The sequence below is a fragment of the Dipodomys ordii genome, unplaced genomic scaffold, assembly GCF_000151885.1.
Source record: "Dipodomys ordii isolate 6190 unplaced genomic scaffold, Dord_2.0 Scaffold82, whole genome shotgun sequence".
In the NCBI taxonomy this organism is placed as follows: Eukaryota; Metazoa; Chordata; class Mammalia; order Rodentia; family Heteromyidae; genus Dipodomys; species Dipodomys ordii.
In genome coordinates, this window is record NW_012267298.1 from 3801614 (window position 1) to 3817059 (window position 15446).

The following is a 15446-nucleotide window of genomic DNA, read 5'->3' on the forward strand; positions in this document are numbered from 1 at the left end:
CAGGAGTCAAGTTCATAACACGATCACTGGTCTTACTACACAAAGCAAAGTATTAAAGGCAATTATGTACATAGACAAAGAAGAAATATACAACTGAAAAGACCCACCTATCCCCTAGAAGGAAAAAACATGTGATGTGTATTTGCATTCCATAAAAATATACACGAGGAAAACTTCAGAAGCCTAAAACAAAACCTCAGTAAACCAAGCCACACTTAGAAAAAGGAAAGCTGATTTTTATTTTATCAACAGCCATTCTTTAAACATGAACATGCATACGTAATATTCTACGCACACATCACAGTTTTTAACGTTAGTTAATAAAGGTTAAACACACAACATACATCCTTACCAAAAAGTTAAAATGCAAACTTAAAACTTTAAACAAAAGTCTAATTTAAAAAAAGTTTGTGTTGGGTACCATTTGTACAACACAGTTAATTTAAACATTTTCATTTTGGCTGCACATGGAAAAAGCGGCAGTAGAAAATAAAGTCATTGAGGGATTTTAAATAGCAGAATAGGCAGTTTTGCCATGCAGGAGAAGCAATATTAAATATTAGTTTTCAAAAAAAATCCACATTTAAAAATATTTAGTTCAAGTCACAGAATTTTTCTCAGTAGAGACCCCAATGCAATGCATAATTAGCTGCCTTAGATGGCCTGGTGAAGGGACGATGCCCTTCAGAGTATAACTTTACCGATTTTGGCACAGAAAAGAAGTTGTAAGAACAAGAACATGATTTTTAAAAAAGTGGGAGGAGGAACAGAGGAAAGAAATCAAAGCAAGAATAAATGAGATAGTAATTGCAATCACTAAAAAGCTGTGCATTCTCAGTCACTGCAGAGCACTGTCCTCCGTCTGCACCAGGTGCTCACTCCTGAACTGTTATTGCAGCATAGATTTAATTTGCTTGGAGGTAGTCTCATCATTCAAATGTTTTGTTGTGTACCTAAAGGGAAAAAAAAAAGATTCCTTTTAGGAAATTAAAACAGTCGGCATGGCATTTTATAGTGATGACAGGATGAGGCTGGGCAAATCTTCTCACCCCATTATGTGTGGCTGAAGTTAAAGAGCCAGAAGAGCTGCCTCTCCCACCTCCACTGCACAGCCTGTCATACCTCATGCCACACCCTGTTTGCTCCCACATAAACAATCAGCTATCTCTCATTCAAGAAAAATAACTGTTCTGGGGCTGGGAAGGGGGCTCAGTGGTAGAACACTTGCCCTTGCATGCATGAGGCCCTGGGTTCGATTCCTCAGCACCATATAAGCAAAAAGAAAAAAGCCGGAAGTGGCACTGTGGCTCAAGTGGTAGAGTGCTAGCCTTGAGCTAAAGAGCTGAGGGACAGCACCCAGGCCCAGAGTTCAGGCCCCACGACCAGACCGAAAAGAAAAATAGCTGTTCTATCACAAAGGTGGGCAAGTTACAGTCACAGGGCAAATCCAACCCAACAGCTTACAGTCACAAGGCAAATCCAACCCAACAGCTGATCTGTGAACTACACTTTTTTTTTTTTGTCGGTCGTGGGGCTTGAACTCTGGGCCTGGGCGCTGTCCCTCAGCTCTTCAGCTCAAGGCAAGCGCTCTACCTGTGAACTACACTTTTATACTTTGGATAACTGGGGGCAGGGGACAGAATCAAAGTAACAGTAGTATTTGGTGATGAAATGGAAGTGAAAAGCTTCGTGTTTACACACAGAAGTGGTATGGAAACCTACAAAGCCACTCATTTGTGCATCCTTTATGTTTCTGCTGCTTGTCTCAATGGCAGTTAAGTCGCAGCATCCTCATGGAGTCACTAAGAACGAAGACAGCTCAAGACTTGTTTTTACAGCAAGATTTTACTTTATAATTACCACCCTATATGTGGGAGAAAAAAACATACTAAAACCAACAGGTGACTTTGCCTTGGTTGTGCTTTTCCTTCCTTTCCCTCAGCAAAGACTCCAGTGTAGCAGAGTTTACGCCGTCCTCCCCCTCTACCCAGGCCCTCCTTCGCTTTAATTAAAGAAAAGGGACAGAACCATCCTTCAACACTAAAGAACAATACAATATTATAAGATCCTAAAGTAATTTTTGAGAACATCTCCCTCAAGGTAAACTGGAACTAAACCTGGAAGTTCAGTTACCTCCACACTTAACAATACATTTGCTGCCACAGGCGGGCTTTGGAAAGTCTGACCCTTCGGGAAGAAGAGCACTTGGAAGAAAAATCTGGCTGATTGAGACCCAAGGAATGTCCAGTAAACAATGAAAGAGAAAGTCTGATAATACCCTACTGGTAAAAGACAACACAGTTTGCACTGTAAAAATCACAAGAAGATAATTCTAAATACCAAGCTTATGGCTACAACAGACTATAAGCTAAGTTCATTTAATATCATTTAGATTTCCATCAAGGTGATGACTGATTATGCAGAACCTTTCATAATGAAGTATTTGAAGGTGCCACTTATGACATAAGCATCACTATGTAAGCAAATACTTCTGTGCTCATACCATTTTTGTGTTTTAAGCCTCAAACAATCAGGAAAGCATGACCTTGGCAGGTCATGACCATGCTTACTACCAAGTAAGCATGACCATGCTTACTACCAAGTAAATTTCTGTGACAAGACATTACAAAGTACTGAGACTTTCATTCAAAAACATTCCAGCATCTTCAGGAGCCTTAGTAATTAAACCAAGTAAGACTAACCAAAAAAAGAAAAAAAAGAAAAAGAACAAAGAAAAAACAAAACAAATAATGAGTGAACAACTGACTTTCATTATATAAAATACACAAGTGCCACAGATTGGTATTGATATAAACAGAAATGTAGTAACAGTACAGTACAAGTTAGGAAACCTTTTGTAAGATACTACTATAAAGAGCCACAGCTATCTATATGTGTAAAGAGAAACTTCTAGCAGGCTGGACATCAAAATATTAATAGTCACTTATCTCAATAGAGTGAGATTACTTCCGTTTTTTTTCTTTAAACTCTCCAGCGTTTTCTGAATTCTACTTACAATCAGTACCTGTTTGTTTTCCAAAGACAAAGTATAAGCAATCCTTGCTTCAAAGGGACAAAAAGAAAGCCAAAATCTTGGATCAAAAACAAAACTTCATGTTCATAGTGTATATGCTAATCCTAAATTTTAAAAAAGGAAAGATAAAAGTTGCTGTTCTCATATCCTCACTATAAAACACTATAGCAACTAACTGAAAGCCGTATTACCTTTATGTGAGCAAGCTGAAACCTTCCCAATTCAGCTCGAACATCTATCTTCTTATTCTTGGGTGCTGCCACATTTTGAAACATTTTCTTCACACATACACACCATGTCTTTCCTTACCTATTTCTTTTATATGTAAGTACTTGTGCAGATACACACCTGAGAGCATTTAGAAGACCTTCTACACTATTAGGAGGCTGGTCCTTAAGAACTTTGATACAACCTTTCATCTAAGGAGAAAAGAAAACAGAAAAAGTAAAATACTTGCTTTTATGTTTATTTTCTTTTCCTTTTTTTGGGATGGGGGACAGTACAAGGTTTGACCTTGAGGCCCTACCCTTGCTAGGCAAACACTCTACCACTTAAGCCATGTCTAAATATTCGTTTTCAAAATAGGAAATCTTAAATCTGAACCACATTACAGAATTTGGGATATTATATACTTCAATTGTCAAATTATTCATTCTTACATGAGGGAAATTTAAAAAAGAAACACAAACCTACCAAGTGCTATTAGTTTCAGTGTATTAGTTAAGTCAAACTTTTGGAGAATCAGTCAACCAAAAGTATATCCCCACTGATGGAGAAAAAGGGGTTTGAGAAGTAAAAGGGAACATGGAAGGCCAGGATAATTATCTGGGGAGGCAGCAGTCCATGTGTCAGAAAAAGGGAAGAATGAGGGTAGGTTACTGTGAGAAAGCACAGCAGAGCAGAAAGAACACAGGCTCTGGAAGCCAGAGACACATGGGTTAAACCTCCCATGGGACCACTCGTAATTCTAACACTCAATTTTCCACGATGCAGATGTTCTGCTAGTGAAAGGTAGTGGTAGTATCAACACCCTAGCATTGCCACAGGAACCCTGGAGAACAAGATAATAATATAGTAAGTGTTAACTGTTCTTTTTGTGTAACACACATGCTCATGAAAGCACAGACTGGCAAGAAATCTGTAATTGAGATGCAAAATGCTGAGGACTACACTTTCAGGGATCATTTCTATTACTAGAGAAATCTTACTGATTGTGTAAAATGCCAAAGTGCTACAAGCATGAAGGAGAACTGGAAGACAGTTCTCATCAAAAACGAATTCGAATCTGAAATGTTAAAAGTGAGAGGACGATGAGACAAACTACAAAATAGGAAATCCAGAAAGCTACATCATTTCTAGTAGAAACTTCCAGAGAGACAAGTAAAAATCTGGTTATAGTCCCAAATTACTATGAGTTAGTAGGGCAGAGGAAATATGGAAGACTAGTACTGATATTTTGTAAGTAACTTTAGAATAAACCTTTTCTTTGAAGTGGCACTGGCCAAAGGAATTAAAGAAATAGACATTTTATTTCATTTATTTACATTGCCAAGCATGCAGAAATAGAAGGTGCTCACAATGAGGTGGTCTACAGACAGTACAGTTATCCCTCTATTACTTAACTCCGCCCATACACTAACTACCATTAACAAGACAGCAAAGAAGATGAAAATCTCCCACTATCACAGATGATACAGATCAGAGTTCTTGAGAATTCAGCCTACTAGGTCTTTGACTAAAACAAAAGCCTACTGATTTTCATGTGAAGAAAATGGTTTGGAATTATGTAAAACATGTAACTTACATCAATTTTAGACGTTTTGGCAAATGCTCCCACGGGGTGTACATGATCATAGAGTATGATGACACCCACCATTACCCTCAAGCAGAATGACACTGTCTCTTCATTTGTAAATCTGCTTCTGTATTCCCTGGAGGGCAAAAACATGTGGATGGATGAAGCACATCAAGGTTTTAATGAGCTGACTCCACTTTTCTGATACTGAGACATGTTCATAGCCGGGTATGCTTTTGTAATATTATCTCACCAGTACTGTGAGGTGAAAAAGATCAGCAAATACTCACGGTGTTTCCAGCATGACTCGACACACACTAGCCATGGTGCTCAAACAGTCTGTGGTATTTTCTATTGGTAAATTTTTATTCTGCAAGTATATGGAGAACAAAAAAGGGAAAATTATTTTAGAATAATTTAAACAAAAAATTACAACTTTATAATCTGTCTCTTCTTATTTCCCAAATATGCCCTAGATTTAGGCTTTGTTCTAAGCAAGCTCTGGAGATAAAGCTATGTAAAACCACCAGCTTCAGAGAGAGCACCATCATGCAGATACAGGTCACAGGTATGCTGCCTCGGTTTGGATTTCCCCTAAGGGTACTGGAAAACTGCTAAAAACTTTTTAAACAGAAGATAGAACTTAACTGTGTCTTAAGACTACGTGGCTGCTCCATGGAGAGAAAGCCACAGTGGAGCAAGAGCGTAAGAGCCACCGGGGACACAAATACCCAGAAAAAGTGGTCATATCTCCATAGGCAGCAAAAGGCGTTAACTGTTCAGATCCATGGTCCCTATCAGAGGGAGTCAATGAGACTTCAATAGAGTAGATTTAGGGAGTGAAGACAGACTTTAAAATGATAACCTCTAAGTTTCTTGCTTGTACAGTGGCATTGCAAAGGACTGGAGAAAAAGGCAAGATGGAAAAGACAATCAAGGGGTTCAGTTAGGTCACTTCATCACTATGTCACTGACAGTACCTCAGGGAGAGACAGCAAACAGGTGAACAGATGCACACATAGGAGTCTTGGAGAAAAACCAATATTCAGTTTGGATATGATATATAAAGACAGATGTGCTGGACTCAGCAGTGGAAGAGTACCCATGCAAAGAATCACTTCCTAAGTAATACTTACCTCTGACACAAATTTTGTTGTAGCATCACTTAAAGTTTTCAGCATTGGGGTTGCCTCAGCATAAAACAAAGACATTCGATTTGCCAACTCATTATTTACTTCATTTTCTCCTTCTGCCTGTGCAGAAAGTAAAAGCATATGCTGTTAGCCCATGAATTATTAAATGTGGAAACATCTACAAAAGGACCAAGATAGAGAAAGAGCCTACCACACTAATGTTTATTCATCTAGAAAATACCCTTAAACAGACCCTTTATATGCACATAATACTAAAATATTCCTTAAAAACAAGCTTGCAAATGACAAAAAGCAATTTTTAAAATTAGATTCACATGGAAATATTCAAATTGTATTAGGGAATTAAAATCTTGCTGGGTGCTGGTGGCTCACGCCTGTCATCCTAGCTACTCAGGAGGCTGAGATCTGAGATCTGAGGATCGAGGTTCAAAGCCAGCCCGGGCAGGAAAGTCTTGAGACTTTTATCTCCAACAAACCACTCACTAGAAAACCAGAAGTGGCGCTGTGGCTCAAGCGGTAGAGCACTCGCCTTGAGCTGAAGAGTGCAAGGACACCGCCCAAGCCCAGAGTTCAAGCCCCATGACCGACAAAATTTAAAAAAAAAAAAAAAAATCTTGAGGGACTCTCACTGTATAAAAAATGGTTAGAACAGGAAGATGCTTCTGAAACTACTTGTCCCTCATGATGAACACATAAGTATCCACATAATATTGCAATAAAATGTTAACAGATAATGGCAGAAAAAAGGGAATAAGGAAAATATTATTAAGCTAGATTGGAAGACACTAGGAGGACTATGGAAGAATTAGATTGGCATAGGCGATGATGACAGGTATTCCTACCTGGTGAGGTGGGAGGGAGGAGAGTCTCTTTCAAAAAACTTAGTACATTTCAGCATTTTCAGTGCAGTAAGGGCCATCAGCTTAAGTAGAAGCTGGAGTCAGATAGTAGAGCACCTTATATGCTAGCTTACATTCCTATTTTTCTTTCCAAATTTAATGTTGTAAGATAGGAACAGTATGTCCTATTTCTAAAGAAAACAGATCCTGATAGTAGTTAGAAAATAAGTGATGCTGCTTCAATGGCCAGAGGGATTGGGAATTGGGCTCTTTGCTGAAATAGAAACAGTGAGAGAGGAAAAGGAACACTGGACAAAACTGTGAGAGAAACTTTACTTGAAGACCATTGGCTCTACCTTTAACTGTGAAGGATGAAGAATAGTACAAAGATATCCTTAATGTCCTTGGCCTCAGAGTGATGGTAAAAATGACTACATAGTACAAGACTAGGTGTTCTATTTTAAGTTTAGAACTGGTCTAAATAAAACCAAACTGATGTAAATAATCTATTTCATAGAAATCTTTTATCTCCAATCCTGTGCCTGTAGCACATTCACTTCATAAGTATTTTTTAAATAAATAAGTAAATGGTTTCTTGGGAATTTTTAAAATCTGTTGCTACTTATCACTTCTTTGAAAGTTCAAGTATTTCTCTAATAAACTATTTATTTGGAGCTTGGTTGATTTTTTAGGTTTCTCTATTTTTCGCACTAGTTAATACAATGCAGGCCCTCAAACCACACAGAGAAAACACTATTTTCTTCATATCTAAGGTTTACTTATAGCATTTAATTCCTCAGAGGTAGGAAAATGTACTAAAAAGCGTAAGAAGAGGATGACAAACATAGATGTACTAACAATCCATGCCCTTCATCTTCCTTCTTGCCAACACTATACTTTATCTTATTCTGAGTCACTTTCTTTCCAGAATTTATTGGTTCTAAGAATGTGGGGACCAGGAAGTGGCACTGTCCCAGAGTTCAAGCCCCATGACCAAAAAAAAAAAAATTATCTTATTTGAGGCTGGGAAGGTGGCTCAGTGGTAGAGCACTTGCCTTACATGCATGAGGCCCTCGGTTCGATTCCTCAGCACCACATAAGCAAAAAGAAAAAAGCCGGGAGTGGCGCTGTGGCTCAAGTGGTAGAGCGCTAGCCTTGAGCTGAAGGACAGCACCCAGGTCCAGAGTTCAGACCCCATGACCAACCAAGAAAAACCACAAAACAAAACAAAGACTGTGGAGACCAAAAAAACCCTTCATCATTAATCACTGTTCAAAAAATTCTGTATAGTGAAAATGAGAGAACACCAAGTAAGTTACAATATGTAATGTTGCACAGACAAAAAGCAATTTTATTACAGTAATCATGGTAATTAAAGACCGAAAAGGAAAACAGACAAACACCCTCCTAGTTTACTACAGTTTGTGCTCCTGTCCCACAGCTGTCGCTGTCTATAATTATTACCTGTAACACTAACTTTAACATCTGAATAAATGGGGGGGAAATGAAAGCAGGAAAGGAAGGAACATATTGACTCAAATTAGCCTTACCACCAAGTAATACAGAGCATTAACTTACTGGAACATTATTAATCCTCATACGACTCAAAGTTCTTCTGTAGTAGCTGAAATCATTCTGTATGGCAGGATTTGTCATCTAAAGAAGGCATTTAGAAAAGAATTTTATATACCAATTGCTAATGTAAAAAATTCAATGAAAAGCCTACTAGTTTCTCTTAGTAAGGAACATTTTGGATTCTGCAGTATTGTTTTAAGAACTAAACTCCTATCACCCATGAAGGCCTACAACGCTGAACTCAAGTCCTTACTAAACTACACAGATTGTTTTTCAGTTGTGGGCAGTATTCTTCCTTCTTCTTTACAATAATTTCAGGACACATACGAAATAGCTCATTTATCAAAAACAGAAAATCAAGATTATCAAACAAATCCAGGCAGGAATGTGGAGGCATTTGTTTTTAATAAATATACATGTGGTCAATGGGGCAATCCTCAAGTATGTTAAGATTTTTTATAAATAAATCATTTTTGCCCAAAGTATTAATACATAATGTGTAACAGTTGTCTGGGATATATTCATGAGAGGTCAGTTAGGAAATCCAGCGCATACATTTTATAGCAAAGGTACCCAAGGTCCTGAAATTGAGATCGCCCAAGGTCTCATAATTCATTACCGTGCCAGAGCATCAAACAATGAGAGAATAAGAAAGAGAAAAGAGGAGAAAGTGGTAAAGGACGGGGAATCATAAAACACCTGAATAGAAAAGAATATTCCAAAAAAAGCTCAATATCTGTTTCAGTGATTTTAAAAATAAATACTACATATTGGGTGATTTGCTATTTGCCATATGTCAAAGATGTGCCTGCCATCTTTCCCAATCTTTCCATTTTTATTGAAGTCCATGATACATCACCTAATCATATTTTCACAAAGTCTATAGGCTTTTCCTGCTAATACTCCTTGAAAATCACGATTTTCCTAACAATTAGGGCCAACAGAAAATTGCACCTTGAGTTCATCAAAGCGGAGTGTGAAATGAAGAATCTCTGCAAACTGTTTGGCAAGAGCCTGCTCTCGCTCAAGATGCTGGGTAGGGGAATATGGCGTACTGGTCAGTGCTCCCAGAAGGCCTCGTAAGGCCGCTTCTAATAGGAAAAAGAGAAAAACGGTAAGTTGCTTGTATTTTGCTGGCATTTGTTTATTAAAACATGAATAATCCATACACGTTATAATTTTGGACCCCCGAAATTAAGGTCTCTTAATTCCATTTATGAATTGTAAATGCAGATTCACTAACAATGTAGAATGTAACTATGAATTAAGCACCAGGGCTAAAGGGTAAATGCAATTGCTTCCATCATTTCATGCACTGAGAAATTTGGTTTAGTGAACTATATTTACTGTTAGTGACAGCTTCTTCAGGGGCATTGAGGCCACTTAGTCAAATATACTCAGGCTATGAGTGAATTACCAATTTTCATACTCTGAATATGCTATCTACTTACTGCTTTTTTCTTAGCTATTAAGATGAATAAAATATATGATTTAGTAAGCTTTCTACCTATCTCAGAACCACAATAAAAACATTACTCAGGCAGATAAGTTGCAATAACTCTACTATTAAAGTGCAAGATTAATAAATACTGTGTTCAAATGGAAATACTTATATTTCACTTAAAAATAGAACTATTTCAATTGTAAGCTACAAATAAGTAAACGGTAGATTCTAAGAGTTAGGCAGTGATGTGACATGAACAAATGCCTGATTAATAAATATTAATTGATAAAATAATTTCAGAGTCAACCTTGGCTTAAAAAATAACAGCTACTTATGAAGACCATATGAGCCAATATTAGCTGTGCACGTAACACCGTTTCTTATTTAACTTTCACTATCAAGTATGACCTGAGCATTACAGATAAACTAAATTCAAAAGAGGTAACAACTAGTACATGCCAGATGTCCTTTTTTTATTTTTGGGGGCGGGGGGGGGGTCCGGTCATGGGCCTGAACTCTGGGCCTGGGCGCTGTCCCTCAGCTCTTCAGCTCAAGGCTAGCGCTCTACCACTTGAGCCACAGCGCCACTTCTGGCTTTTTTTTTTCTGCTTATGTGGTGCTGAGGGATCGAACCCAGGGCCTCATGCATACAAGGTATGCGCTCTACCACTGAGCCACCTTCCCAGCCCCATGCCAGATGTTCTTGACTCTAAAGTCCACTTAAACACTTGTACCAAATAAATCAACACTCTACCTAGCCTTCTGAAACCTTACAAAATACTACTACAGCAGGTATTTCTTACATATTTATGTGTTATGAACTAAGCTTGACATTCTGAAAACATTATTTCTAATCTACACAGTAAATTCAAGTGACAGATATGGTCATTTTTTTCAGGAAATCAGAAAATTCGACTGTTTACTCTGGGTCATGTACCAGGGAAACAAAGACACTGCCCACACAGAGCCTTCTTACACAGAGGAAAAAAAGACTATAAGTCTGGATACAATATTCAAACTCAGAACAGTAAGTAAAGTGATCAAGACCACAGAGATAATCTGTAGCAAGCATGAGCCATTATATCTCCAAAGCCTCACATCTATTTATCATTAATGCTCTTGAATCCATACATAATATTCTGATCTATCAGATTTGCTTATCCATTCTTAAATCACTAACTCAACAAACACTAAGTCTCTCTCATGTGAAGTAAAGAAATGTGTATCCTGTTAACAAGTAAAACAATAAACATTATTAACCAGGTTATTGACCAAGAGATAAAGTTTACTCATAACTTTACAATCTGGAAGTTTCAAGGCTCCCAATGACAACAGGAAAATTGGTAGTGTTTTGCTGTATCTTGTTACCATACCCCTCTGGTGGAATGGAACAGCACAGCACTCCTGACGAGACATACTTCGTTAGACTAATTCATTCCAACAGTTAAAAGATAGGAAGGTATTTAAGTCCAACCAGTTTAGTCTATTCTCCAGTTACTCTTCTTCCATTGAAATATGTTGTTTTAGCAGAAGCTGAGCCATCTAGAGAATGTTAACTTCAAATGCAGCTAGAAACCAACAGCACAAGAATCTAAATACACAACAGTCAAGATAACTGACCTTTGCTGACAAGTTAAAGAGAACTGCAAAACCAGACAACCAAGATACTTCATCAAAAGACAAACACTATAAAAGAACTAATTTTTATGCTTAGGAAAATAAAGCAACATTTGTTTGTAATAAGTAAGAGAGAATTCCAAAACTTCTAACTACTCTGTGCATGTAAGTTGAATGACAGAGTGCTTGCCTACTATGTGCAAAAAAGCCCTGGGTTCGACTGCCAACACTCAAGACACAGGACTCCCCAACAGTCTGTCTAAAGGCCCTTGGCTTGTTTATTTAAATTTTGTCTAAGAAATCATATAGGAATGGACTTCTGCACTTAAGAGACAAATTCTACCATGTGGTTTCTTATACTAATATCCTTTAGACATTTTCTATTGAAAATATAATTTGTTGAGGAAATCAGTCTAAGTAATCCAAAGCCTTGGGATAATGATCAGTAGATTACAATGTGGTCTTAGAACCTGATTTAAGTATAGAAGACATACTCTATCAAATTCACTATTTGTATTGTGAACGTAAAATACTCTGGAAAGCCTCTGACTCTAATATACATGTTGTCACCATTAAGTCATAATTATAAAACTTCCCACTTACCTAACCTCTGAGAAAATTCATAAAATTTCTTTAATTTGCCTACTAATGGAACAACTGCACCCCATGCCTTCTCTTGCAACTTCTCATCTGCTGGATGCTGAATTGCCTTTAAATCCAAAAAATAAAAAGGTTTAAGACGAAAACAAAAAAATCACCACAGTGTCATTTTACACTAAAATAAAGGCTTTAGCCAATGTCAGAAACTCTAGTAGAATGTGTAAAATATGCCGTAGTGGACTCAGGAATGCCAAGGGACGACCTTCACAACTCACAAATACTTCAAACTCTACAAAGTGTGTTTGTTAACTATATTACACCATGGTGTCTTTTTGATCTGCAAAAATACATTTTATATTGGTTCCAAAAATCACAGACAGTAAATACACTCAGCATTTCTTCAAAAAAAGAAGCCAAACAAGGTAATATGCCAACTCTGGGAACAGGTTAAAAAATAATCTATAAAGCTCTTAGAAACCTGGCAAATATTTAATAAACTTAAATTAACCTGAAAAAATGTGATTCAGAAATTGTCACATACAACCACTGCATATAACTAAATTCTATTCTGGATTTTAAGTTTCCTTGGGTTTTCCTGAATAAGATGAACAACTAGTTTAAAATCTGAAACAAGCAGAAGCTAGAAACCCTAATATAAACATGCCTTTGTATACACTCCGTCTTTTAGACCATAGGCAATCTTTTCTGACTATAAGGGGTTATTTACAAATAAACCCTTTTGCCTACAGATGCTTTCTTAATCCTTTATAGAACTTAATGCTTTTTTTGAATAACCTGTTTTACTTTCTCTAACAACTTCAACCTAACCATATCATTGGAAAGCTGAAATTCAATTAACAAAGGGCTTACATATAAACACGAGCAAGTATTAGCATGCCTAGCTTTTCGTACTGTGATTCTTTTTGAATAAAAACAAAAGCCGAGAGAGCAAAGTAAAACTGAACCCAGATAGATTTTTAAAGGACGCTGTGAGTAAATTAACTTTACAATTGCTTAAGCAATTTATTCACTTTTAGGAATTTTCAAATTTTTAAGTATGAGTAAACTTCTTTTCTTTTTCTTTTGAAGACAGAACCTTGCCATTAGCTCAGATTGGCCTAGAACTTACAATTCTCCTCCTTCAGGCTCCCCAGTGGTAGGATTATGGGAATGTATCATCAAATTTTCTTGATAGTTTTCAATAAACTTCTTTACTGTTATTCTTTTTTCTTTTTTTTTGTGTCGGTCCTAAAGCTTCAACTCAGGGCCTGGCTACTGTCCCTGAGCTTTCTGGCTCAAGGCTAGCACTCTATCACTTGAGCCGTATCTTCACTTATAGCCTTTATGGTGGTTAACTGGAGATGAGTATTACGGACTTTCTTGTTGGGGTTAGCCTCTAACCATAATCCTCAGATCTCAGCCTCCTGAGTAGTTAGGATCAGAGGCATGAGCCAACCAGAGCAGCTGACTTTATAAAAAATTTTTGAATGATGCTTAAATACAATATGAACTCAATCTTAGGTCGATACATTGTGATGCTGAAAATCAAACATCACAATTTATAGTAATCCTAATTTCATATCATATTATTATGAATATTTTAGTTGCTGATACACCTGAAAAAAATCTTCAGATCCTCAAGCCCAAACACAATATTTTATAATTAGTATAAATTTCTTTAACTGTTTGCAGGAAATAAAGATAAAAATTAAAATTTTATTTTCATCTCTTAATCAGTCCATCCAAGTTTTCCTGAAGGATTTTAGACGTGCTAAATAAAAGTCAATGCATTCTCACAATGTAAAAACACTGCAGCCAACATTCACTCTTGTGAGTAGGGCTCCCTATTTCCCTGGCTCTGTTTTGCCTGGATGTACAACACTAGGGATGTGTCATAACCATGGTTCTCCTCAAACTTTTGGTGCCTGTTTCGTGGCTATTGGGTAAGGATTTTGATCAACACTCAATTATTTCCAACATGCAAAAGGACATTTAGTAAGTGTCAATGGTGAGGTTATCATGGAGCATTTTAACACTAGTCAAACTATTAAGGACATACCCTAACATTAATAGAAAGTTATTTCCCTCCTTTGAAGTTTGTTAAGAGTATTTTATGTATGTGTGTGTGTGTATATGTGTGTGTGTGTGTGTCTGTGTGTGTGTGTATATATGTATGTATGTTTGTATATTTTATAGGTTATGTCTTCCATCCTATCTTACTGTATTCAAAAATATTATTTAGTATATATTTAATTCTGCATTATTAGCTTATCAGTAGGAAACAGTTTATATTAGGAACTGTTTACATGTATTATTTAACTTCTACATTCACAGCAACTAAGTTGCTTTCTCATTTTTTGCTACAGTGAATAGGGAGCTAGAAAAGATTTATACCTTCACACTTCCTCTTGAATTATAGTTGCTTAGAACACAATTTCCACAACACAAGAATATAGTCATTGTAGAGTCCTTATTCTCTGTAACTAGGTATACTGACCTCCAAAAAGACCACCAGCTAACAGTAGCATTTGCACTAACTGAGAGTATTTTTTTCTCCATAAACCAATCAAATTTCTTGGGTATGATTTATTACTTATTGGTTGTTTTACTATGTATTAAAAATATTATAATCAATCTATGACAATTCTTTAAATATATATTTAAATATACTCAGCTTTTAGTTGTATGTCCTTTTGAGATTTTTTTCTTGTATTTAAAAACTTTTCTAGCTGTGTTATTTACACATCAATATATACATTTCCAAATCAAAATTTCTTCAGGTCCTAGAATAGTTTAAACATCTGACACCCAGCAAGAAATAGATATAGAATAAATTGCAGTTTGAATGTTTGAACTTATATACCTTCTTTTATTTACCTATGACTCATCTTTAATTCCTTTATCAAATAGTTTATAATGATGGCACCTTTGTAATAGGTCTCAGGGCCTAGCAAAATGAATCTATTAGTTCTTTCTTTTTTCTCTTCACTTTGATGTGTGTGTGTATACACATCTTTAAAAAAAAACAACACTTTGAAGTTGGGCACCTGTGGCTCACAATTATAATCCTAGCTATGCAAAAAGCTGAGATCTGAACATCTTGGTTTGAAGCAAGCTGGGGCAGGAAAGACCATGAAACTCTTTATCTCCAATAAACTACTCAGAAAACTGGAAATGGCACTATGGCTCAAGAGGTAGAATGCTAGCCTTGAGGAAGGGGGGGCGGGGAAAGCTCAGAGACAGAGCTCAGGACCAAAATTCAAGTCCCAAGACCAGCAAAAAAGAAAGGAAGAGAAGGGAGGGGAAGACAGGAGGTGGGAGGAAGGGAGGAGAGGGGGGGAAAGGAGGTGGGAGGAGGAGAGGGTAAAGTAGAAAGGGGAGGGGAGGG

The 15446-nt window shown here is 36.9% G+C and overlaps 1 protein-coding gene across 4 annotated transcripts in view; it reads right to left on the reverse strand.

Annotated features, from left to right (window-relative positions):
- Window positions 1-215: 215 nt before the first annotated feature.
- Window positions 216-15446, reverse strand: part of Fam49b (family with sequence similarity 49, member B) — a 92786-nt gene continuing 77555 nt past the window's right edge. For all 4 annotated transcript variants that reach the window (XM_013025181.1, XM_013025184.1, XM_013025182.1 and 1 more), the window contains 8 exons: window positions 12062-12167; window positions 9352-9488; window positions 8401-8478; window positions 5966-6082; window positions 5120-5199; window positions 4839-4965; window positions 3383-3453; window positions 216-953 (listed from right to left, as the gene is read on the reverse strand). In XM_013025181.1, coding sequence (XP_012880635.1) covers window positions 890-953; window positions 3383-3453; window positions 4839-4965; window positions 5120-5199; window positions 5966-6082; window positions 8401-8478; window positions 9352-9488; window positions 12062-12167 — 780 coding nt within the window. In that variant the 3' untranslated portion in view covers window positions 216-889. The remainder of the gene's footprint in view (window positions 954-3382; window positions 3454-4838; window positions 4966-5119; window positions 5200-5965; window positions 6083-8400; window positions 8479-9351; window positions 9489-12061; window positions 12168-15446) is intronic.